Source organism: Cyanistes caeruleus, chromosome 22, assembly GCF_971803275.1.
Source record: "Cyanistes caeruleus chromosome 22, bCyaCae1.hap1.1, whole genome shotgun sequence".
Taxonomy (NCBI): Eukaryota; Metazoa; Chordata; class Aves; order Passeriformes; family Paridae; genus Cyanistes; species Cyanistes caeruleus.
Window position 1 is genome coordinate 339883 of NC_141722.1, and position 20707 is coordinate 360589.

General features: G+C 46.7%; 1 protein-coding gene across 33 annotated transcripts in view; it reads left to right on the plus strand.

Annotated features, from left to right (window-relative positions):
- EIF4G3 (eukaryotic translation initiation factor 4 gamma 3) overlaps positions 1–20707 on the plus strand; it is a 109107-nt gene that overhangs the window by 46577 nt on the left and 41823 nt on the right. For 9 of the 33 annotated variants that reach the window (XR_015278698.1, XR_015278699.1, XM_086860457.1 and 6 more), the window contains 8 exons: positions 2756–2851; positions 4147–4260; positions 7570–7602; positions 11800–11820; positions 12530–12709; positions 13195–13309; positions 14865–14965; positions 17575–17697. Coding sequence is in view for 29 of the 33 variants with exons in the window: in XM_086860457.1 (XP_086716583.1) it covers positions 2756–2851; positions 4147–4260; positions 7570–7602; positions 11800–11820; positions 12530–12709; positions 13195–13309; positions 14865–14965; positions 17575–17697 (783 nt within the window). In the remaining 4 variants the exon portion in view is untranslated. The remainder of the gene's footprint in view (positions 1–2755; positions 2852–4146; positions 4261–7569; positions 7603–11799; positions 11821–12529; positions 12710–13194; positions 13310–14864; positions 14966–17574; positions 17698–20707) is intronic. The other 24 variants (XM_086860463.1, XM_086860467.1, XM_086860464.1 and 21 more) reach the window with 6 other exon arrangements.

Consider the following 20707-nt stretch of genomic DNA (forward strand, 5'->3'; position numbering starts at 1 on the left):
GTGGAGCTCCTGAGTCACGGTCATGTGCTGGAGCTGCAAGTCCAGTTCTCCTTCTCCTGTGTAACTTCAGTAAATATAGACCCAGCAACATCTTCCCTGAGTCCTGAGGGGATTCGGGAATCAGCCACAGGAATTAACCCCTTCCCAGCCAACCCAGCCACGGAGTTCACCTTTCTGCCTGGGGCTGGAAGGGTTTGTTCCCAAAAGATTTTTCCAGAGCTGTGTGACTCAGCTCTTTTGAGCCTGATGTGTGTACTTAGCCTGTTTATTCCCAGGACAGGCAGTCCCAAGGGAGTCATGTTACGCTGCAGGCTCAGTGTTTATTAACCATCTCAGGGCCTGAGCTAAGAATAACTTTTTTCAGTTGTTTTGTTGATAGTGATTATTTTTCCTTGCTTAGCACAGGCAGCAGCTCAAGGTGGAAACAGCCCAGGGAAAGGGTTTTCCCAGCAAGTTGTGGGAATACATAAACACCCAGCTATTATCACCTTCCTCCCCTGGACAGTCACAGCTGAAATACAAAATCAGGAAGGTGAGAGCTTTAAGGGAAGCAAATTGCTCTGTCTCAAAGTGGAGCAGCTCAGCAGCACTCTGTCCTCGTCCAGCAGTTACTTGAACTTCAGGGATTCAATCCAGCCTTTAGATGCTTCAGAACCAACATTTGTCTGCAGAGCAGTACTTGCTTCCCTGCCTTGCCCTCCATGGGGGTTTATTTAGGGGATTTTTGGAGCATTTCCTCGCTGATCTTGATCTCTTCATTCCCTCACTCCAGCATTCCAGCCCCGGTGCATGGAGCCCTGTGTGGCTGCACGTGACCACATCTCTTTCTGTACCCATTTAGCTGCTTGGCACAGAAAAACGTCCTTTGACACATGAATAGATGCAATGCTTTAATCAGCTGATGTGTAGAAAAGCAGCAGAGTGCTGTGATTTATTCTGTTGGATCTTTGATAGTTTATTTAGGCTTCCACAGCTGATGTAAAGTTAATACCTGCAGAATTTTATAAACCACTTTTCCCTTCTTTTTCTTCTCCCTGTTGTGGTATTTAACACAAATACCAGTTAAGGCAGCATCCCTCTGGTTGGAAACATGAGGAGCAGAAGCATTTGTTGTTGTGCAATAGTTGTAAAACATGTTTATTTAGCTGATGTTTGTGGTCTTCAGTGGGATTTGTATCACACTTGTTCTTTACTTGTGACCTCACACCCACAGGGGTCATCTGTCCAAAACTGCCCTGATGACACCTTAACAGCAGAAACCCTTCTGTGGCCTCTAGTTAAGCCTTTGTATGCTTTTTTCTTTATTTATAACTGAATGTGGTGCTCATTCTGGTGGGGTTTAAGTACTAAAGCAAGTTTATCCCTGTGTCACAGCACCACAAGTGACGTGTCACCAGTGAAGGGCCTTTGGCACTGTGTTTCCAAACACCTTTTACAGCTTTGCTGCTAGAACTCTGAGGATTTTTAGGCTTAGTGATATCTGTGCTCCCTTGCTCTCACTTTTCCTTTGGCTTGGGTGATAAAAGAAAATGGGGCAGTTTTGGAGATGGGGACAGACTTTGGGGCAGCATCAGATATCTGACTTACCCTGTGGGAGTCATATCAGAGCTCTGCTCTGTCCCATGCAGTTTAAGCCTGAAGAAAATGTGTTCATGAGCCTGAAGATGGGGGGGAATAGTAGATGTTTTGTTCTCTTGCTGCTGAGGTGCTGTGGGAGCAGCAGTCTGGGATGAAGTCCTATCTCCTGAGATGTGGAGCTGGAACCACAAGGAGCATTTATTGGTATTATTTATTTATAATATTTCCCAACACAGTCACCTGTGTGCTCACTGCTGCTGGTGGGAGAGATACAAGGAAGAATAGCTTTAAACTAAAAGAGAATATGTCTAGGTTGGATATTAGGAGGAAATCCTTTTCCAGCATTACTAAATCCATGATTCAATGTTTCTTGAGAGCAAAGGCTGTTGCAGGCTGGTGGCTGGTTTTTGGGCCATTACAATAATAAACTATTTCAAAAAATAATAATGTAAATTATAATGGTTTTGTTCAAAAAGAATAAGGAAAAAGGCACTCTGAAAAGTTATTTCTAAATGTCTCATTAAAATGCATCATCAGCAGAGCTCCAGAGCTCCAGTTTATTGTTACTTTGGGCAAATAACACTTGGGGAGAGCATCTGGTGGATAAATTGTTATAGTCCATGGAAATGGGTGGAAAATTGTGCAGAGCCTGTAGCCATGGCCTGCCTTCCATCTGGGATGGTTTTGGGCTGTTCCATTGCTTTGGAAATGCTTTAATGCAGCAGCAGCTTCTGTTAAACACACTCAAGGTTGTTTTCCTGCTGTTTGTCTGATTTTGGAGGATTTATTGGTATCATCTGCAGTTCTGGCTTTCCTTGGAAGCTGTTCAGAGGAGGCTTTGGAAAGACGTGGCCTTTGGACACACAGTGTTGGGGTCATGGAATTGGGGAGCTCAGGTGATAAACAGTAGCAAACTCTGACTTACAAAATAGTGGTGAACTCTGACTAATAATGAGTAATGCAGCTGTTAATTGCTAGTGGAGCTACCAGAGGAGCTACAAGCTGCTGCCATGTGAGGCAGTGCTGATGAGCTGGTCCTCCACAGAGATGGTTCTTCCATTGCAATCTTTTCATCTTTATCTCCATGTCCATCACTCAAGTTGATAATGTGTTGTGTTCCTGGTTTTTGGGGTGAATCACTGGATCCACTCACTTTGCTTTTCTTGTTCCCTGGCAGGCTCCCTATCCCTCAGGGCAGAATGCAGCTCCCACCACGTTGGTGTACCCTCAAGCCCCTCAAACAATGAACACACAGCCTCAGACCCGCTCGCCGGTAAGGAGCCCATGCTGGCCTCGTCTCTGTTCCCTCCTCCTCGTTCGTGTGTTTCTCTGTGTGTGTCTACGGCACATGGCTGGTTTTCTGCAAAGCCCATTTTACTGACCTGGAAGCACATCCCAAATGGCAAACCTTGACTGAGTTTTTCAGACACTATTCTGGTAGGATCATTTTCCTTCTAAAGTTCCTAAAGAACTAAAGAAGTGATGAAGGGATTCTCATCTACCTTCAAATAACACCATTTATTATTATTATTTTTAGCCTAGTTGCTTTCAGGTTCACTTCATTATAGAGTTCTGGTTCATTGCCAGAATCTTCCTCTTCTTTTTTTCTTTTTCTTTTTTCTGTAAGGCTGTGTTTTATGCAGGGATAGACCAAAGATCAAACACAAGCAGTTCTCTGCAGCAGTACTTGCTCTCCAGTGGCCTCTGGGCTTTGCTCCCAAATCAGTGACACCGATCAGTTCTAACCCTGAGGTGCTCACATGTAACCTTGAGTTTCTGTGTGCTCAGATCTTTTTGTGCTGAGCCCCTTTTACATCCAGCTTCAGGTTTGATCATCCTTCAGTCTGTTTTTTGGGGGTGGGTGTTTATTGTGATAATAATCTGCTATTGTAGACCTTCAGTTCCCCAAACCAGGTACTTGCTGGGGATTCTCTGCTCGTAGCACAGCTCCACATGATGTTAGGAGACCCTCCTAGGGCATGAGAGGCTTTGCCCAGCTTCTGGAGGTAGGGTGGCTTCCCATCACCACATCTCAAGGCTCTGTCACCCAAGGGAGCAGCAATCCTGCCCTTCTGTGTCAGGACACCTTTGGGTTACCTGTAACCCCCTGGTGCCTTCCCAGCACTCTTCTCTTTTCAGAGTAAGGTGAATGCTCCTGGAGCAAACTGAAAGCCTCTGAGACAGAGGAGTTTGTCCACAAAACAGGTCTAAAAGCAGTTATACCCAGGGCAAGAATCCCCAAACCTGCAACATCACTGCAAGCACTGGATCACTTGCCCAGCTCTGGAGGTTTCCCCTCCAGGTCATGCCAGGGTTTGTTCTGAGGTCCCTTAACCTCTGCTGATGAACGAGCCAGGTAATGCTGACTTTGAAGTTCTTTGATGTGGAATTTGTCCTTAGTGCCCTGTTCTGATCAGTAATGCAGGACACTGCTACTAAAACTCTTTCCTCAGTAAGTATAATCATCTTTCTCTTTAATTGTTCCAAAGCACAACTGAGTTGGTATGGTTAGAACTGGAGCAAAAACTTGACTGAAGAGCTGCATCTCTAAACCAGTTTTTTTGACAGCCCAGCAGAACAGTGCCAGTACATTGCACAGAAAACTGGAAGAGGAGGAAGGTTTTGGAACAGAGTCCGGTTTACAGGTCCCTGGCTGGAAGAGGCTGGATAAAATACTGCATTGTAAGCAATATAACAAACTGTACTCCTTCTTGCAGGCAATTGTGCCCATGGCACTGTTTTAATTTCTTCTTCCTTTCTTTATTATATATAATTTTTTTACCACATCCTTTTTTGTTGGCTACAGACATGCACTGATTTTGCTTCTTTGCTGAAAGCACGAGCTGCCGTGGCAGCCTCTGCCAGGTGAGGTGGTGCCACAAGGGCCCAAAGCTGAATTACAGCTGGGGGGTGTGACCTGGGGTAGGACAGAGACCAGGGCCCCTTGGGCTTTGTCCCTCGACAGAGAGAGAGAGAATCTGCAGGAAATTTGGCCAGTAAATGTCAAATTTTGTAAGGTTTTGGCCCTGTAACCGAGGAGATCCCGAGGAAGAATTTATCTGCACCTGTCAGCCTTGTTTGTACTGTTCTGAGTTTCCCTGTGTGCAGGTTTTGCCATGTGCTCTGCTAGTGCCCATCTCACCCCATGACTAAAAGTTGCTCCCATCACATCTCATTCCACCTCCCACCCCAAAGCAAATGCAAGACTAGCCCAGGCCTGAGCTACTCCTGCATTTGGTTCTTTGCTTGATTTGTTTCTTTTAATTTAATTTTTTTTTTCTACTTTCTTTTTTAACCGTCCCATTTGGTGGTGAGGGGAGGGTGAGGAGGGGACGAGGAGGGGCCTGGGGTGGCTCTGCCATCCCTGGGTTTCTGTCGTGCTCTGGCATGGCTGCCGTGGGCAGGCAGGACTGATCCAACCCCTCCCTGGAGCCAGAGCTTCCCTCCATCCTGTTCTGCATCCAAGAGCCATTGGAAGTGCAGAGCTCAGGCTTTTCTGCTCCTCCCTGGACAGCTGCCTTTGCAATCCAGTTGGGTTCCAGTTTGCTCCCCTTTAGTGTCACTCCCACAGTGGGAATTGCAAAGCTGGGGAAGGAAAACAAAATCCGGGTCCTTCAGCACTGCTGAAAACTCCCCATTAGCTCTTGGCCATGCCAGCCCCAAGCACCAGGTGATCTCAACACAAACTGTCCAATTTTAGGACTTCTGCCAAAAAAAAGATGTGCTGGAGCAGTCCAGGAGGGGTGAGGTGTGCCAGCCCAACATCTGCAGGGAGAGAACATTGCTGTGTCCATGGAGCAGTGGGCAGGACTGTAGGGAGTAGGGGGGATGGGGCAGGAAGGTTGGACCCAGGATTTAGAAGGTTTTCCTGACTACTGTCTTCATCAAACAGAGAAAAAACAACCCAAAGTGTCTATTTTAAGCCAGCAGTGCCTACAGTTTGTTCTGTTGCTTACAGCTATTAACAGGAATAATTCCTATCAAACAGAATTATTTTTAAAAATATTAAAGACCAAGAGCCAGTGCTGACCAGTGCAAAATAGATGAGGGCATTTTTTCACTAACTTGGAGCTTTTATTTTATTTCTTGTAACACACATTACTTCCCACTTTGGCTTCTTCAGGTATAAACTTCCATCTCTTGTTTTAGATGAAGTGAGAACAAATCTTTTCTGTGCAACAGGGATGAGAGAGTTGCCTTGGCCCTGGAGTGAAGCAGTGCAAGGTTTCTGCATCCCAACATTCTCTTTTTGGCTGTTTTCTTCCACTGGTGTCTAACACAGAATGTGCAGCCCCACAGAAAGGCTCTGCCCTTGCAGGGTACCTTTAGTCCCTTTCCCCAAACATGAGATATTTGAGCTGATTTAGGGGAAGTTCATTGGGAAAGCAAGGACTTGAAATGCTTGAAATCTCTGGAGTCTCATCCAGGTTTCTCCTCATCCACAGAGCCACTGCCCTCCTCCCCCCTGGGAGGATGCTGAGAGGCTCTGAGTCCTTCTGTTTTATTAAAATAGAAATTACAGCTTTTTAGTTTCACAGGGTGACCATGCTTTGCTCTTTTATTTTTCAGTGTAAGGCTTAGGGAAAATTTTCCTGGGTGAGAAAACGATTTGGTGAACCAGTGTAGGTCATTCTTTATAAACTCTTGTCCCAGGAACAGTCTGTGTGTCCATATTTACTCATTTCTGCAGGTTTTTATGACTTTCATCCAAGTGTCACCAAGTGCCACCATGAGGTGAAGGCTGAAGGAGTATATAAACACCAGGATTAGCAGAGTAGTTCTTGGAAATCTTTAAATCTAGGCAATTTAAATTTTTATAAAGGAAAAGATCAAATGGACCAGTGAATATTTATGCTTTGCTTCATGTTTGATGGCATCAGAGGAGTTGGCAGGGCTGCAAGTGAACCCAGGCCCACTTTTCCTTATAGAAAAGAAACTTCTTAAGTCACTAATTAGTGGCCAGTTTTGATCCTGTTCTGAGGCAGAAGGTAAAGCACAGAGAGCCCCTGAGGGAGCAGAGGTGGCTGTGCTGAGCCATCACATGGTGGGTAAAATCCCCATGGATGTAGTTGTGGTCAGTGCAGTTAATTACTGGAGCTCTAATCAGCAGAATTCTCTGCTCTCGTTGTGGCACTCTGCTCCTTACACTGACAATTAAGGCTTTCAACACCTAACTCAGCTCTGGAAGTGGGTACCTTGCCATCTTTATTTATATTTTCCATTTCTTGCATTCATTTCTATTTCTATTTTAACAATCAGTTCCTTATTGGGAAATGCTTTTAATGTCAACTGAGCATGTTAAATTTGGCTTATATTCCTCTGTGTGTGGCCCAAGTGATTAAGAAGTGATTCAGGAGCCTGAGCTCAGGGCTGGGAACCCTCCTGTTCTCCATCCAGGCTCCCCCAGATAACCTGATCCTTCGCTTTCAGAGAGGGTGACAAATCCAGCTCATTAAGGAGGGGTTTGCTGCGCTCCAGATGGAGGAATAAACCTGGAAATGCAGTAGCAGGGGGTGTAAGTGCAAGGAGTGGCTGCTCTTTGCCTCCCAGGGATGTCCCACGGCCCCTGAGCCACGAGTCTCCATCCTCTGCTCCCACCAAATCCCCGGAACGGCTCCGGCCCAGCTGATTCAGCCATTGACCTCCACCTTGAACAGTTTCAGAATCTCCACTGCTGCTCGTTTTAAGTTGTTTTTTTTGGTTTTATGTTTTCTCCCCAGGCAGGATAAGGAATGCCTGCAATCCCTGAGTGCTTTTAGGATCCTGGGCAGCTCTGGCTGTTTGTCCCAGCTGCCAGCACGGTGCCCGTAGCGATGTCTCTGTGACACCTCAGTCCCCGTGTGTCGCTGTCCTGCAGCAAAGCTTTTGACTGTGTCGTTATTTTATTTTCTGTGGGTTTATTTTGCATAGAGTGTGACATTTTGGTTCGTTGTGGTGTTTCTGACTCTTTGTGCCTTTCCTTTTGTGTTTGTTTCTCCCGCCTTTCCTCAGTTTGCAGCGGGGCCTCGACCTGCCCATCACCAGGTACAGTACCTGCCCCTTCGTTATCACCCTGCACTAATTGCTGGGGGGTGGGGGTGGAGGTGACTCACCCACTAACTCCAGTGGAGGAGAGCAGCCCTGTAGCAGCTCCTGGCACGTGCATAACCCTGCTAACAGCTGAGTGACACCGACCTCACCCCAGGCTCACTGCTCCCATTAACCACCCCACACTCCCAGGGCAGCAGAACCTCCAGGAACCCTTGCCAGGGATTTGTGGGATTCCCTTGCCTCCTCACATCCCTAGAAACTCGCTCTGAATATTTCCCAGACAAGTCTGTGGATTCCATCTCCTGAAGACGTCACCTGAAAAAATCCTGCTTTTCCAACTTGGAGCAAAGCAAACGGCTTCCCACTTCCTGCATTTGTTGTGTGATCCACCTGGATCTGTCACCATTGCATTGCTTAATGTCATTTTCACTTAGCCCACAAAAGCCACAGCTGTAGGAAAATGTTAGTATTGCTGTTGAACAACTTGGATTTTGTAAGGAACCACTTCATTCTTAGGAAGGAGAAGTGGGAATAGCTCATTGAGCTCAGGGGTGGCAGGACAGATACACAGACCTGTCTGTCTTAACTGGGTGCCTGGAATTGTCTCCTCTTCAGCTCCTACACTCCTCTTTGCCAGAACACTTTTCCTTGGGAACTGATTTTGATGCTTCTTGTAGGTTTTGAGGGAACAGAGGTGGCACTGCTGGTGGGAAAGAGCAGGAGAAGCAGGACAAGGCAGGAAAGCTCTCACAGAGCTCTCTTGGATTGGAAGAAGCAGGTTGTTTCCACAAGTTAATAGGAAAAAAAATCCCATTAATCCTGTGGTGTCAGGACAGGAGCTTGAGGCATGGAGGGGTTATTCCAGGGAATTATTTTGTTCTCACCTCACTTGTGTTACTGGGAGAGTTCTGTCTCAGGAGAGCAGGTAAGTGTTAGGTGGGCACAGACACCCAAAATCCCCATCATCCTTGTTCTTTCCAGCTCAGGGAGTAGCAGAACAGAGCAGGGCAAAAAAAGGAGTTTGAGGAGTAGAATGGGACATTTGCAGTTGTAGGCAGAGGTGATGTGGGATGGGGCAGTTATTTCTGTGTTGGCTGGGGTGGAATGGACAGGCAGTGGCAGAGGAGTGATTGCAGCATGGCTGGGCAGCCTGGGCACGATGGCATCAGGATCTTGTTTAGATACTTCTGTTCTTCACCTTAACTTGTGGTTGGTGTTTATACAGCACAACACAGAGAGTTCATTGCTGCTCTGCAGCTCCTTGATTCTTTCATGGCTCATTCCTAAGGGATACATTCACTGGGAGCCATTTCATGTTCCCCTAAAATTTACTGAGCTCTCTCTGAGCAGGTTTTGGCCCACGAGTTTTGAGGCAGCACAGCCTTGGAGGAAATATTGCTGTGACTGGGGGCTTTGCTGGTGGGGCTTTGCCATCAGTCTGTCAGAATCAGATCCAAAACTTTCCTCTGGATCCAGTTATGGCCCTGCCCTTACTACACTTGTAAATTCCAAGTGTTTTCCTGATTTTATCACAGTTACATTTTTGTCTCTGTTATGTTTGAATCCGCTTATAATTATCTGTGAGAAGCTGTCACCATTATAAAAATATTCCAGGCTTTATTCCCAGTGACATCTGTCATGTGCTGCATCAGGACAGGGAAACCTGGGCTGTGATGAGCTGTGTGTTTCCTTTAATCCAAAATACCCGTGGTGTGGATTGGGGTGGAGAGAGGGATTTTGGCCCCTTCCATGATGGCTGTGGGAGCAAGTTCATCCTAAACCCAGCACTCACAGGATACTCGAGACCAACATAAATAATTATCCTCACATGGGAGTTTTTAAACTTGGTTAAACAAGCTGAGAGCTTTGAGACTGAGATTTGTAGGAAATGCTAAATAAGTAAATTGGCCTCAGCAGGGCTAATATTTACTGCAGCAACTCCACGTTCCCTTTACAGACAGCAGCAGCACCGTGGGGTTTGCAATTCCCTGTGTCCATCCCAGCTTTCATTAACGTGTGCCTGGTATTGATTCTGGGTCTCCTTCTGGCAGATAATGGGTTGTTCTTTATTGTTACTGCCTGTAATTATTAGATCTTTAAGGTACTCAAATGGGCATGATTTAAGCACCTGGAATTGAGTGGCAGCTCTACAAGCAGGGTTTTTCCTGGGTGGAAATGCCTGCCCTGGAGCTGGGCAGTCACAGTGGGAGTTGATGGAGCCAGTTAGTGCTGGGGGAAGTGTGAGCACACTGTGTGATAGAAAATTGCAGAGATTTAAGGTGTTAACAATAGTGGCTGAAGGGAAATAATTGCAGCAGTTCTGGCTGGAAGTTAAATGTGCATCAGTAATCCCTGATTCCGAGATGACACACTGAGAGTCTGCAGTGCTCCACTCCAAATCCTGCACTTCCTACAAGAAATAGAGACCAAATCAGATTTTCCCTTCCTGCTGTTCTTCCACAGGACATGGTTAGTGTTAATTGAAGGTGTCGCCTGTGCAGGCATCTCTTTGACCTTGCAAAGCTGATTTTTTGGCAAATTAAATAGAAAATAAAGTAGCAAAAACCAGAAGAAAACCCTAGATGAGTGCCCATCTATTTTAGCAAATCAAATAGCAAAACATTCCTAAACATTCCTGTGACTACTGCTTGCTGAGCTCCTTGGGGCCAGGGCTGAGGATGGAGCATAAAGCAGTTTGTCAGGCAAGCTGGGCCAGCTCTGGGATGGTGTGGGCTCACAGAGGGGCTGAGAGAGGCTTTTTGATCTCCCTATCAGAGACCCTGTGCTGCTGTGAGCAGCTGTGTGGGTGTGTTCAGAGCTGGTGGAAGAGCAGGTCAGTGCCAGCCCCATTCCAGAGCACAGAGTGCTGTCCCTCCTCCTGCTCCAGCAGGGACGAGCCCTGGGCTGTGTCCCCCAGGATGGAGCTTCCCCAGCCTGTCCCCCCAGCAGGACTTGTCTCAGGATCTGTGGAGCAGCTGGGAGCAATGGCAATGGGCAGCTGTCGGTGCCCAAGGAGTTCCCAGTGCTGGGAGGGTTCCCTTGATGATCTCAGCTGGTTGTGAGCAGGTTCTGTAGGTGCAGCAGGAGCCTGAGGAGCAGATTCCACAGCTGGAGTCTCCCCATCTCTGGCACTGGGGGTTTTCCTGCTCTGCCCTGTGGATGGAGAGAGCTCTCCCTTCTGCCCCCAGCCCTTTTCAGCCTGCATAAACACACATATCTGTGGGGGTTGTTACACTTTTCCAAACCTCTCTCTGTTTTATCAGAGCAGGACCATGGCAGGCTGTTGTTCTCCTTGTTTGATTTCCCTGCCCTTACTTCCAGACTTTCTCCACAAGTAATTGCCTTCTCCTGGTTCAGGTCACACTTCCAGCAGGGACACTGCAAGTGAGGTTGACAGGGCTGGACATAAAATCACTGTGCTCACCTTAATAATGTCTGGTTATGTGAAAGAGACTCATGCAGGGCTTTCCTGCAGAAGTTGTTTGCTGTGGGGAACAGCTCAGGTGTTGGGAAGTCTTCAGCAGCACCAGAATGTCCATTTTAAGCTCCCCCACGCTTCCCAAACCTGGGCCAGATAATCCCAGCTCATCATTTCATTCCCCTCTCTTCCTTTTTCACTCCTCCTGGCACAGTTACTCCCTGTAACACATCACTGCACAGCAGCCAGCAGGATTCAGTGTGATGTGTGGTGGCCTTATTAGAATTATTTTTTATTTAACAGTTAAATATGTGTCATTTCTTCCCCTCCTAGTCTTGGTGCAGAAAAGGAGAGAAATCCATGATTGGAGCCAAGGTTTCTGCTTTATCTGTTCTCTCTGTGCCACTGAAAGAGACCATACTGGATGTTTTAGGAACAGAGTAAACATGAAGTCTTTCTGTAGTGTCACATTTCATGCAATAAAATATGGTTTGCTTGGGGTTTTTTGTTTGGTTTTTTTTTAAACTGTTATACTTCCATATAAAACCTTTCTAGGAGAGTTCTGACCCTGTGGGATTCTGGCAGCAGAGTCCATGGTAGCACTCAGTGTTTTGCTGGCTGTTTCTGAAAGGGACGAGTCAGAGCAGGGCAGAAGCTGAGTGGAATTGTGTGCATTTAGGGTGCATGTTGTATCCTATTCCTTCCTGTTGATCTGTAAGCTGTTCCATTGGCTTTCTTTCTGTTTCCTGCTGCTTCTTGCTTCGTTATTGAAGGGAGGATTCAGACCTATACAGGTAATTCCAACTCCTGGTTCTGCATGGCATCAGTGTCTCTCACCTGGTCAGTGAATGCCTCGGTGTCCAGTGCATCTCTCACCTCCTGAGCTGCCGAGATCCAGAGCCCCAGAGCCCATCCTGGGGCTGCTCCCAGCCTGGGAGGGTGAGGATGGAGCTGGTGCCAGGGCTTGCTTGGTTGCCTGGGCCTGGCCCATCTGCCGGGGCATCACCTCATCCCAGCGTGGTGCAGAGTTTGGGAACCACCCTGGGACAGGTTGCCACCCTTTGGGAAACAGGGCAGGACAATTCACCTGTGTGTGAAGGAGAAACACGAGATGCCTCTGGCTTCTGTGAAATTCTGGATTTTTAGCTCTTCTGGAGATAAATTGGAACAGTTGCCTTGATCTTTTATTTCCCTGGGGTATTTAAAAGTAGAAAAACTGATTTTTCTAAAGTTTGCTCTGAAGGTTCAGCTGTGAAATTCAGGAGATACAAACTAATAATTATTGGTTTGTAAAGTTTCTTGCCTGTTTCTGCCTTGTAAAATAGAAAGCCATAGATGGCCTTGCTGTTCACAGAGAAACTCGGACTGTCCTGCAGTTTTCTGGAAGTGTGGCAACCTCTGGAAACTAACACCATAACTATAATATTGTAAGGATATTTCCAGTTCTTCCCCAGAAAGTCTGACCAGCTCTTTGTTTTCTCTCCTCTCCCTTCCCTCACCCAGTTTTTTCAGAGGCCTCAGATCCAGCCTCCAAGAGCCACCATCCAGAACAGCAGCCCCTCCATCCGTCCTGGAGCGCAGACTCCGACTGCCGTGTACCAAACCAACCAGCACATCATGATGGTGAACCACCTGCCAATGCCCTACCCGATGCCTCAGGGCCCCCAGTACTGTATCCCACAGGTAAATCCACCCCCAGGCACCTGAGGAGCTGCAGAGCAGCCTTTGCTCCCTGGGGGTGTCCCAGGACCCGCGGGGAACATGGGGGGATGTGTCTGTGAAATCAGGCTGGTAGCTACATATCACCTGCCAAGGCAGGTTTAGATTAGATATTGGGAAAAATTCCTTCGTGGAGAGGATGATCAGGGGTTGGCAGAAGCTGCCCAGGGCAGTGGTGGAGTCCCCATCCCTGGAAATGTTCAGACAACGTGTGGATGTGGCACTTGGGAACGTGGTCAGTGGTGAGCTTGGTGGAGGTGCTCGTTCATGGTTGGACTCTGTGATCTTAAAGATCTTTTCCAACCTTAACAATTCCATGATTCTGTGATTCCCAAAGCTGTAATTAACCTGCTTGAGGATCAGATCGATCCTCAAGCCCCCTGTTGATTGGGGGGACTCAGTTACAGGTTGCCCCTTGTACAGTGATGGTTGTTTTTTGTCCCCCCCAGTATCGTCACAGTGGCCCCCCGTATGTTGGGCCACCCCAGCAATATCCTGTGCAGCCACCAGGACCAGGACCCTTCTATCCAGGCCCAGGTCCTGGAGAATTCCCCAATGCCTATGGTAAGTTCTGCTTGGAGAGCCCTCACAGTCTTTTCTTGGTGTGTTTTTCTGTTGTCAAGCTGAAGATTTATAATAACAAGCTGGATTAGCATTTGTTTGAACTTCAAATAGCTGCTAAATTTGATGGTGTCACAGCCCTGATTATTCACTCCTGAAAAATCCCAGAGTATTGTTTGTGTGAGTGTGTCAGGAAAGGCTGCAGCTGCCCAGGATCAACTGTGACCAGGAATGGGGCTGTTTGTTAGTCCCTGCTCAATCATTATTATTTAGAAAGGTATTTTGGGTACCTTTGACAGTCCTGGTTTCACTGTGCCACGCTCTGGGAATGCTCCAGCATTAACAGTGAACAGCAGTTAACAGTTCTGATCCCAGCATTTCTTGTTGGGTGTGTGGTGGGGGATAAGAACAAGCCATGTGTGTTTTTCCCTGGATTGATGCTGTAAAGGTAATTTAGTGGAAGAGTCTGTAACCCCTGCATAGGCCAAAACTTGGCCTTTCCATGCACTTGGTCACTCACTGCTCCCTGCCCACTCATACTCTGCAGCCTGTTGGGGGCAGAGATATTCTCAGCCTCCCTTGGGAACTCTCTGTTGGAATTTTGGAGCCTTGGGGTGACTGATTCCCTTCCAGCCTGAACAGTAACAGCCCTGCTCCCTTGGCAGATTTGCAGTTTGCTCTTCACACACAGAGATCCCTTTGGAAGGACAGAAAAACCCAGCAGCTTCCTTGTGCATCATTCAGAAAGGTCTCTTATTTTTCCTCTTTTCCTTCTTTTATTTGTCTAGTCTCTGTGGAACTCATGGGAATCACTGAAAGGTTGCCATGAAGCCTTTGAACCTGGTAATGCAATTTCAGAATAGGAGAGAGGGTAATTACAGGGCAGCTACTTCCTGGTGGTTGATCCTAGAGAAAACAGAAGAAATATTGTAATGGTTCTTCAAATTTGATCCACTAGATGAGGAAATAGCCCAGTGTTATTCATTTTTTGTGCTGTTACAGGTCTGCTTTCTTATTTCCTGCTTGCTTATTGCCATTTTTCTGTCTTCACTCCTGTCATTAGGAAAAGGTTCATTTCCAGCTCCTTTCCTCTCCTGGAAGTGCCTGGTTTTTTGCAGAAAACCTTGGAATCTCTCAGTCCCAGCTTTAGGTTGCTGCACCTGTGGAGCATCAGTGGGTGAAGGCAGAGCTCTGTCCTGCAGAGTTCTCCAGGCAGGGAAGGTTTCATCAAGGATTTGTCTGTGCTTACCCACCTTTCTCTCCTGTCACTCCCTTGCTGTGTTTAGGGACTGGGAATGCTCAGCCTCTCATCAGGTGCTGTCAGGTTTGGGGAACAGCTGAATCTACAGTCCAGGCATGTCCACAGCCTCTCAGAAATGGATGATGTTTGTGGCCAATTTTTGGTCATGGAAATGAAGTAAGAAATAGGGACTGAGTCTCTTGTCTTGAAGGAGCATCAGCTTCTGTGGAGTGAGAGTGGAGCCGAGCAAAGGCAGCATTCCCAGATGATGCTGGAAGTCCTGACCTTGTCCCTCTGCTTTGTGTCCTTGCTGCCCAGGAACTCCCTTCTACCCCAGCCAGCCCGTGTACCAGTCTGCTCCCATCATTGTGCCTACGCAGCAGCAGCAGCCGCCGCCTGCCAAGAGAGAGAAGAAGACGGTGAGTGAGGCCCTGGGGGACCAGGCCCACGCTCTGGCCTGCCTGGGAGGTGCAAGGACATGAATAATGTTGTTAAGGTTAAGCCTGAGCTTTACCTTCTCTGCAGGCCCTGGCAGCCGTGGCTGCTCCGTCCCTGGAATTGTCCAAGGCCAGGTTGGACAGGGCTTGGAGCACTCTGGGACAGTGGCAGGTGGCCCTGCCCATGCTTTAAGATGAACTTGAAGGTCCCTTCCATCCCAAACCAGTCATTTTGTGATTGAGTGCAATTAAACATTGCACAGTGCTGCAATGGTGCCTTATTTTCCATTTTTCTATGGGCACTCTCTGTTCTGAGTTTGTGACATCTCAGTCAATCATAAAAGAAAATAATTTTGCTGGTTTTAAACAAACAAAAGCAGCGTGGTCTCCCCAAGGCTGGAATCCTCACCTCAGAGCTGCTGCTTGGTGTTCCCAAAAGGCCAGATGGGAATGAGTGAACTCACACTTTGGGAGAATGTTGGGAATTGGTTCAAAGTGACAAATTAAAAATTATTGAATGTTACACCTTGAAAAAGGTGGAAAACCAGTAAATTGTGGAAGCATTTGCAGGCTTGAAAGAACCTGACCACATGGTGAAAGTGGATAAGGGTTTGGAGAGCATGTTCCCTCTCTTTCTAGTTCACTGGGGGAATTGGAGAGAGGCAGATGAATGGAATTTAAAGCCATCTGCAGGTGGATGGTGGGGAACAGTGAAGGTGGTGAAGGGGGGTGAATGGAAGGTTTAACCAGGGAAAGATGATGTGGGCTTGAACTCGTGAGTGAATCGTTTGTAAAGGACTGGAAAGGAAATGACAGTGGCATTTGTGTGAGTGTGTTTTGGAAACATCTCAAGAACAGTTTCCTGGGGGTAGAAAGGAATAAAGGGACTTGGACAGGTCTCAAAATGCAGAATATTTGCATCTTTGGAGTTTTGAGGGTGATCTGGGGTGACACTTGATCTGGGAGACCGGAAGAACTGAACAATGTGTGAGCTGTGCTTGCAGGAAAGGCCTTTCTGGTGGCTGCTCTCAGCAGCCTTTTTGTCACCTCTTCAGTCCCCAGGAGTCTCTTTTCATCATCCCAAGCACAACATGCCCAGATCCCTGATGCCATTGAAATGCAGAGCTGATCAGACACGCTCAGCTGGGATTAAGGCAGTTCCATGCCAGCCTGGCTGCGTTCTTTGAGGCAGAAAAGGAATTTTAAATGCCCGAGATGCTTCTCTCTGAGTGTGTTGTTTCAGTTTGGTAATTGGTGTTGCAACTGGAGAAATGAGCAAAATTAAAGTTAAATGTATTAATGTGCACATTAATGTATTAATGCCCACATCCACCATGGGTTGAGTGAGTACTACAAACTCCCAGGCAGGGAAATCTTGTTTTTAATGCCATTGACTCTGTGTCAGGGGGAGGAGAGGGCAGGATTTAGTGCCAACTCTCAGACCTTTGTTGCTGTAGTTAATGAAATATTTTAACAAAACAAAACAAAAAAAACCATCAAAAATAAGAGAAACTCAACATCTGGAGTACAGTGTGTGTGTTTGTGTGTTCACAATCCAGAATGAAGCCACCATCCCACCAAACTGAGTTTGGCAAACCACAAATCCCTTCTGCAGTTAGGATTTTATAGCCCAGAGTCCTGGAAGGTTGGTTTGGAAGGACCTGCAGGACCATTCCCAGCCCTGCCATGGGGTAATCCCAGGCTGGTTTCCAGCACAGCTCTGCCCTGGAAGGGGGATGGTTTCCTGGTTTGCTTGGATTTCTGCACAGGCTTAATCTCAACTTCAGCCAGGAGCTTTGGAGAAGGTGGGCAGATACACAGAACTGTCTTCAGGGTTATCAGAACCTCCAGTTCTGATGCTGGAGATGAAAGCTCTGTTTCACATTACCCCAGACATCCTGGCTCTTCCCTCTCTTCAGGGACATGGATTGGCTCAAGTGTCAGTTGAGGACTCACTGAGTGTTCTGGAGTGGTTTATTTTGGAAAATATTTTTTCTTCCTGTTTTGGGGATGTGAAGAGACTCAAAAATCCCCCTTTTCCCTAAATGCTGCAGAGTTCTACAGGACTTGAGTTTGTTCTTTCTGTTTCCCTTTCCTTCACTCAGTATTTTTTTTTGATTCCCTCTGTTTTGGTGGAACTTGGGTCTGAGTTGCTGATTTGCTTTCCCCCTTTCCCAGAAGCTGGGCTGGCAAGGTCACAGTTTCCTGTTGGGGTAAAATACACCCTTTTCTCCATCCTTGTCCTTTCCACTACTGTGCAGGTGTAGCCCTGTACCTAAACCATCTCCTGAATTTTCTCAGTTTAGAACTATTCCAGCAGCAGAGCCTGTATTTTGAATTACAGGGTGCACATATTTAGACTGAACTGGTGTGGTTGATGATTAAATTAGGTTTTGATTAAATTAGGTGTTGATGAAGGGATGACATGCCATGCATCCCAGTGTTCCTGCTGAGCACCAGCTCATCCCAGAGCATCTCCTGCTGGCTGTGGTGGGAACACGTGCTGCCCACGCTGCTCTCCACAAGGACAGCACTAACAGGAGCACTTGTGGGAATTATTCCTTATTGCTGCAATTCTTTCAATGCTGCAGATCCGAATCCGGGACCCAAACCAGGGAGGCAAAGACATAACAGAGGAAATCATGTCTGGAGGGGGCAGCAGGAACCCCACGCCCCCCATCGTCAGACCCACCTCCACCCCAACTCCACCTCAGGTAAGGAAGGGCTGTGCTCCCCCCCTGCCACCTTTGCTGTGCCTCTCCCTCCTGCTTCCACCACACCTCTGACCACCTCACGGACCTGGATGCTCCTGAGTTAGCAATATTCCTCAGGGATTATTTCTTCCCAAGTTGGATCATTCTTAGCAGCCCACGTGGAGCCTCGGTGTTGCTGCACATTGCCCTGGTTTTCTATCAGCAGTAGATTTTCAGTGTTAAAGAAGGAGCCAAAATCTCTCTGGGAGAAGAGGTCTCTGTGAAGTCTTGTGCACCTGAGGAAAGTCCATGTCACACTTTGATTATAGATGATACAGATGTGATTGATTATAGACCTTTAGTTGCATCACTGTTCTTTCTGCTTTTGTGGAGCTGTTTTAGAGCCACCAGAAGATCTAGAGCTCAGGAATTTTCTCACAGAACTACAATAAATTTATCACACATTTGGTCTCTGGGTGTTCAAACTTAAAAATGCATTTTTCTGATGAAAGAAAAATTATAAATATTCCAAATAATTTTCTGGAGCTCCTTAATCCCTTCTTGTCATACACCTTTGAGTCTGGCCCCTTTAGGTCCCTGGTCAGAGATCAGGAAGGTTCTCCAGGTGATGCTGGGCTGTAGAGCAGAGCTGGTGCTGGGATGTGATTTCTTCTTCTTCCATGTTCTCCCCTGTTGGATGCCATCAGCTTTGGCAGCTTTTAGGTGAAACAGCTTTTCCTGAGCTCAAACCTTCCTTTCCTCTCTGTGTGGGAGTGGATTTTCTGCTGAAAATCCTGTGCTGAGGCAGGGACACAGCCCTGTCTGGGAGCACTGGTTGTTCTGGAGTGGGAACTCAGGATTCCAGGGAGATGGAACTGGGATCATTGAGGTGAAGTGAGAGCCTGGCCTGGAAATCCCTCCCTGACACCGGCAGGATTTCAGCGTTCCCAGCTCAGTCAAACCCTCGTGTCCTCTGAAGGCACCACCTTGTGCTTTTCACTGGTTTGCTCCTCTGGTCTCCATCGAGGACAAGGCACCAGTTAAACTTCTTTCCATCACAGAAGACAATAGAGACACCAAACATGGAAGTCTTGGTGAGATCATCTCCCTGTTTCTTCCTGCTACCCAACTTTCCCCGCTGGATGTGGGAAGAGTTGGAAGCAGCCAGGATTCGCCTGCACAGTGCAGCAAATCCAGGCACTTACCTGATCATTCTTACATTCTGAAATCTATTTTAAGGCACTTACATACTAATTAAGTCAAGCAGAAGGAAATAAATGTGTTTCAAGAGGAGGTTAATAGGGCTGAATTCTGATCAGCTGTAATTCATATGCAGAGCACAGCAGTGATGTCCAATCATCTCCTCCAAGGTATGCAAATATTCCATTGTTTAATATCCAGCCTTTCTTTTGATTAGGTGCTTGGAACCACTTTTGGTAATCACAGAAGAGCTCTGAAATTGGGCTCACCAGAATAAGTTCATTAGTGTAACATAACTGAAAATTTAAGCCCACTTAAGCCAGGAAATTCAACATTATTGTCCCAACAGCTTCTCTAAATCAAGTCTTCGGAGCACGTTTAATATCTTGGGTGAAATTAAATTGTGCCTTAATAACTGTGCTCAGGAATTGCAGTAGTGGGGGTGGTACTGTTTTGAACAGGCTCAAGTCAGTAAATTTTCAATATTCAGCCATAACTTGTGAGAGTGCAGGGGGAGCAGAGCTGCTGTGGTTTGTTCCACCCCTCTGGACCAAACCCTGCTCACTCCCCTGGACCAAACCCTGCTCATTCCCCTGCTCACCAGGGTCCTCAAGGAGATTTCAGCTGTTTGAGCACTCAGAATGTGAGTGTGCAGCCTCAGGGCTTGACAATCATCAAAGTGACTCTCAGTCCAATGAGGTTTTTAGAATTATAGGAAATTCTCATAAAACTTCTTTCTCTGAATCTGTTATCTCATTATTTAAATGGCACAAGCACAGAGGAAGAAACGTCCTCAGGAAGTGCTGGAGACCAGGCCCTGTCCCAAATCCTGCATGTAAAAAAGAAACCCTTTTATAATAAAAATAGTTTCCAAGTTTTCATTTTTTCTTTAGATTCTAATTACTCTATTAACTGACTCAAGTAAACCAAAACTTTGCTAAATCAAGCCCAAAGCACTCTCTTCTCTCAGCAGATGAAATGCTGACCATCAGGAAATTGTTGGAATTGTTGAACATCATTAACATTAACATTGGAATTGTGCAGAAGCTGAGCTTTGCTGCCAGGCTGAGCTGGTGTTTGAGCCATTTCTGTTCCTTTCACTCAGTGGTGCTGACCAAGAAGTGCTCGAGCTGGAGTTTCCCAGTGCTGTGCACTGGAATTGCTTTTGAGCAAGTAAAAGGTTTTAAAGATCCTGCAAGAGAAGCTGGAGGTACATGGAGATATGATTTATCCATTTCTAGCAGGACACTATTTTCACTCTAAGTTTTGCTGGGAAGAGAAAGAAAACCCAAGAGCAGAATATGGTTGTGGTATTTCCTCAGCATTGGCTTCCAGAGAATATCACTTTTTAAAGAATGAATGCTCTTATTTTCCTGGCCACACTCTTCCAAGTCTCGGTGAGTTTGTCAGAGTTGTGTTTGCTCAGTGTCCAGGCCCTGGTGGGGTAGAATAACCCAGAGCAACCCTTGGAGCATCATAAATCAGGGGAATTTTTTCCTAAAAGCTCTCTAAATGCTCAATTTTGCAGGTGCAAGGTTCAGTGCATCATTTATTCATTTGCAATATCATTCCCACAAAAGAAATGAGTGTTTTCTGCATTTCCTGACCCAAGAAGTTTCTGGGCTCACAGGTTTCTTCTTCCAGTACTGGTATGCTTAGGTTCCTGGGATTCTTACCACACTTTCTCCACACTGATTTCATCCATAAATTTTCTTATAAAATGAAAATGCTGATCATTGAAGGCGAGGGGAAAATGCTCATTTGTAAAGCTGGGTTTTCTTTGGCCTCTTTCCTTTGGCTGGAGTCTGGGCTGCAGTTCTTCATCCATTCT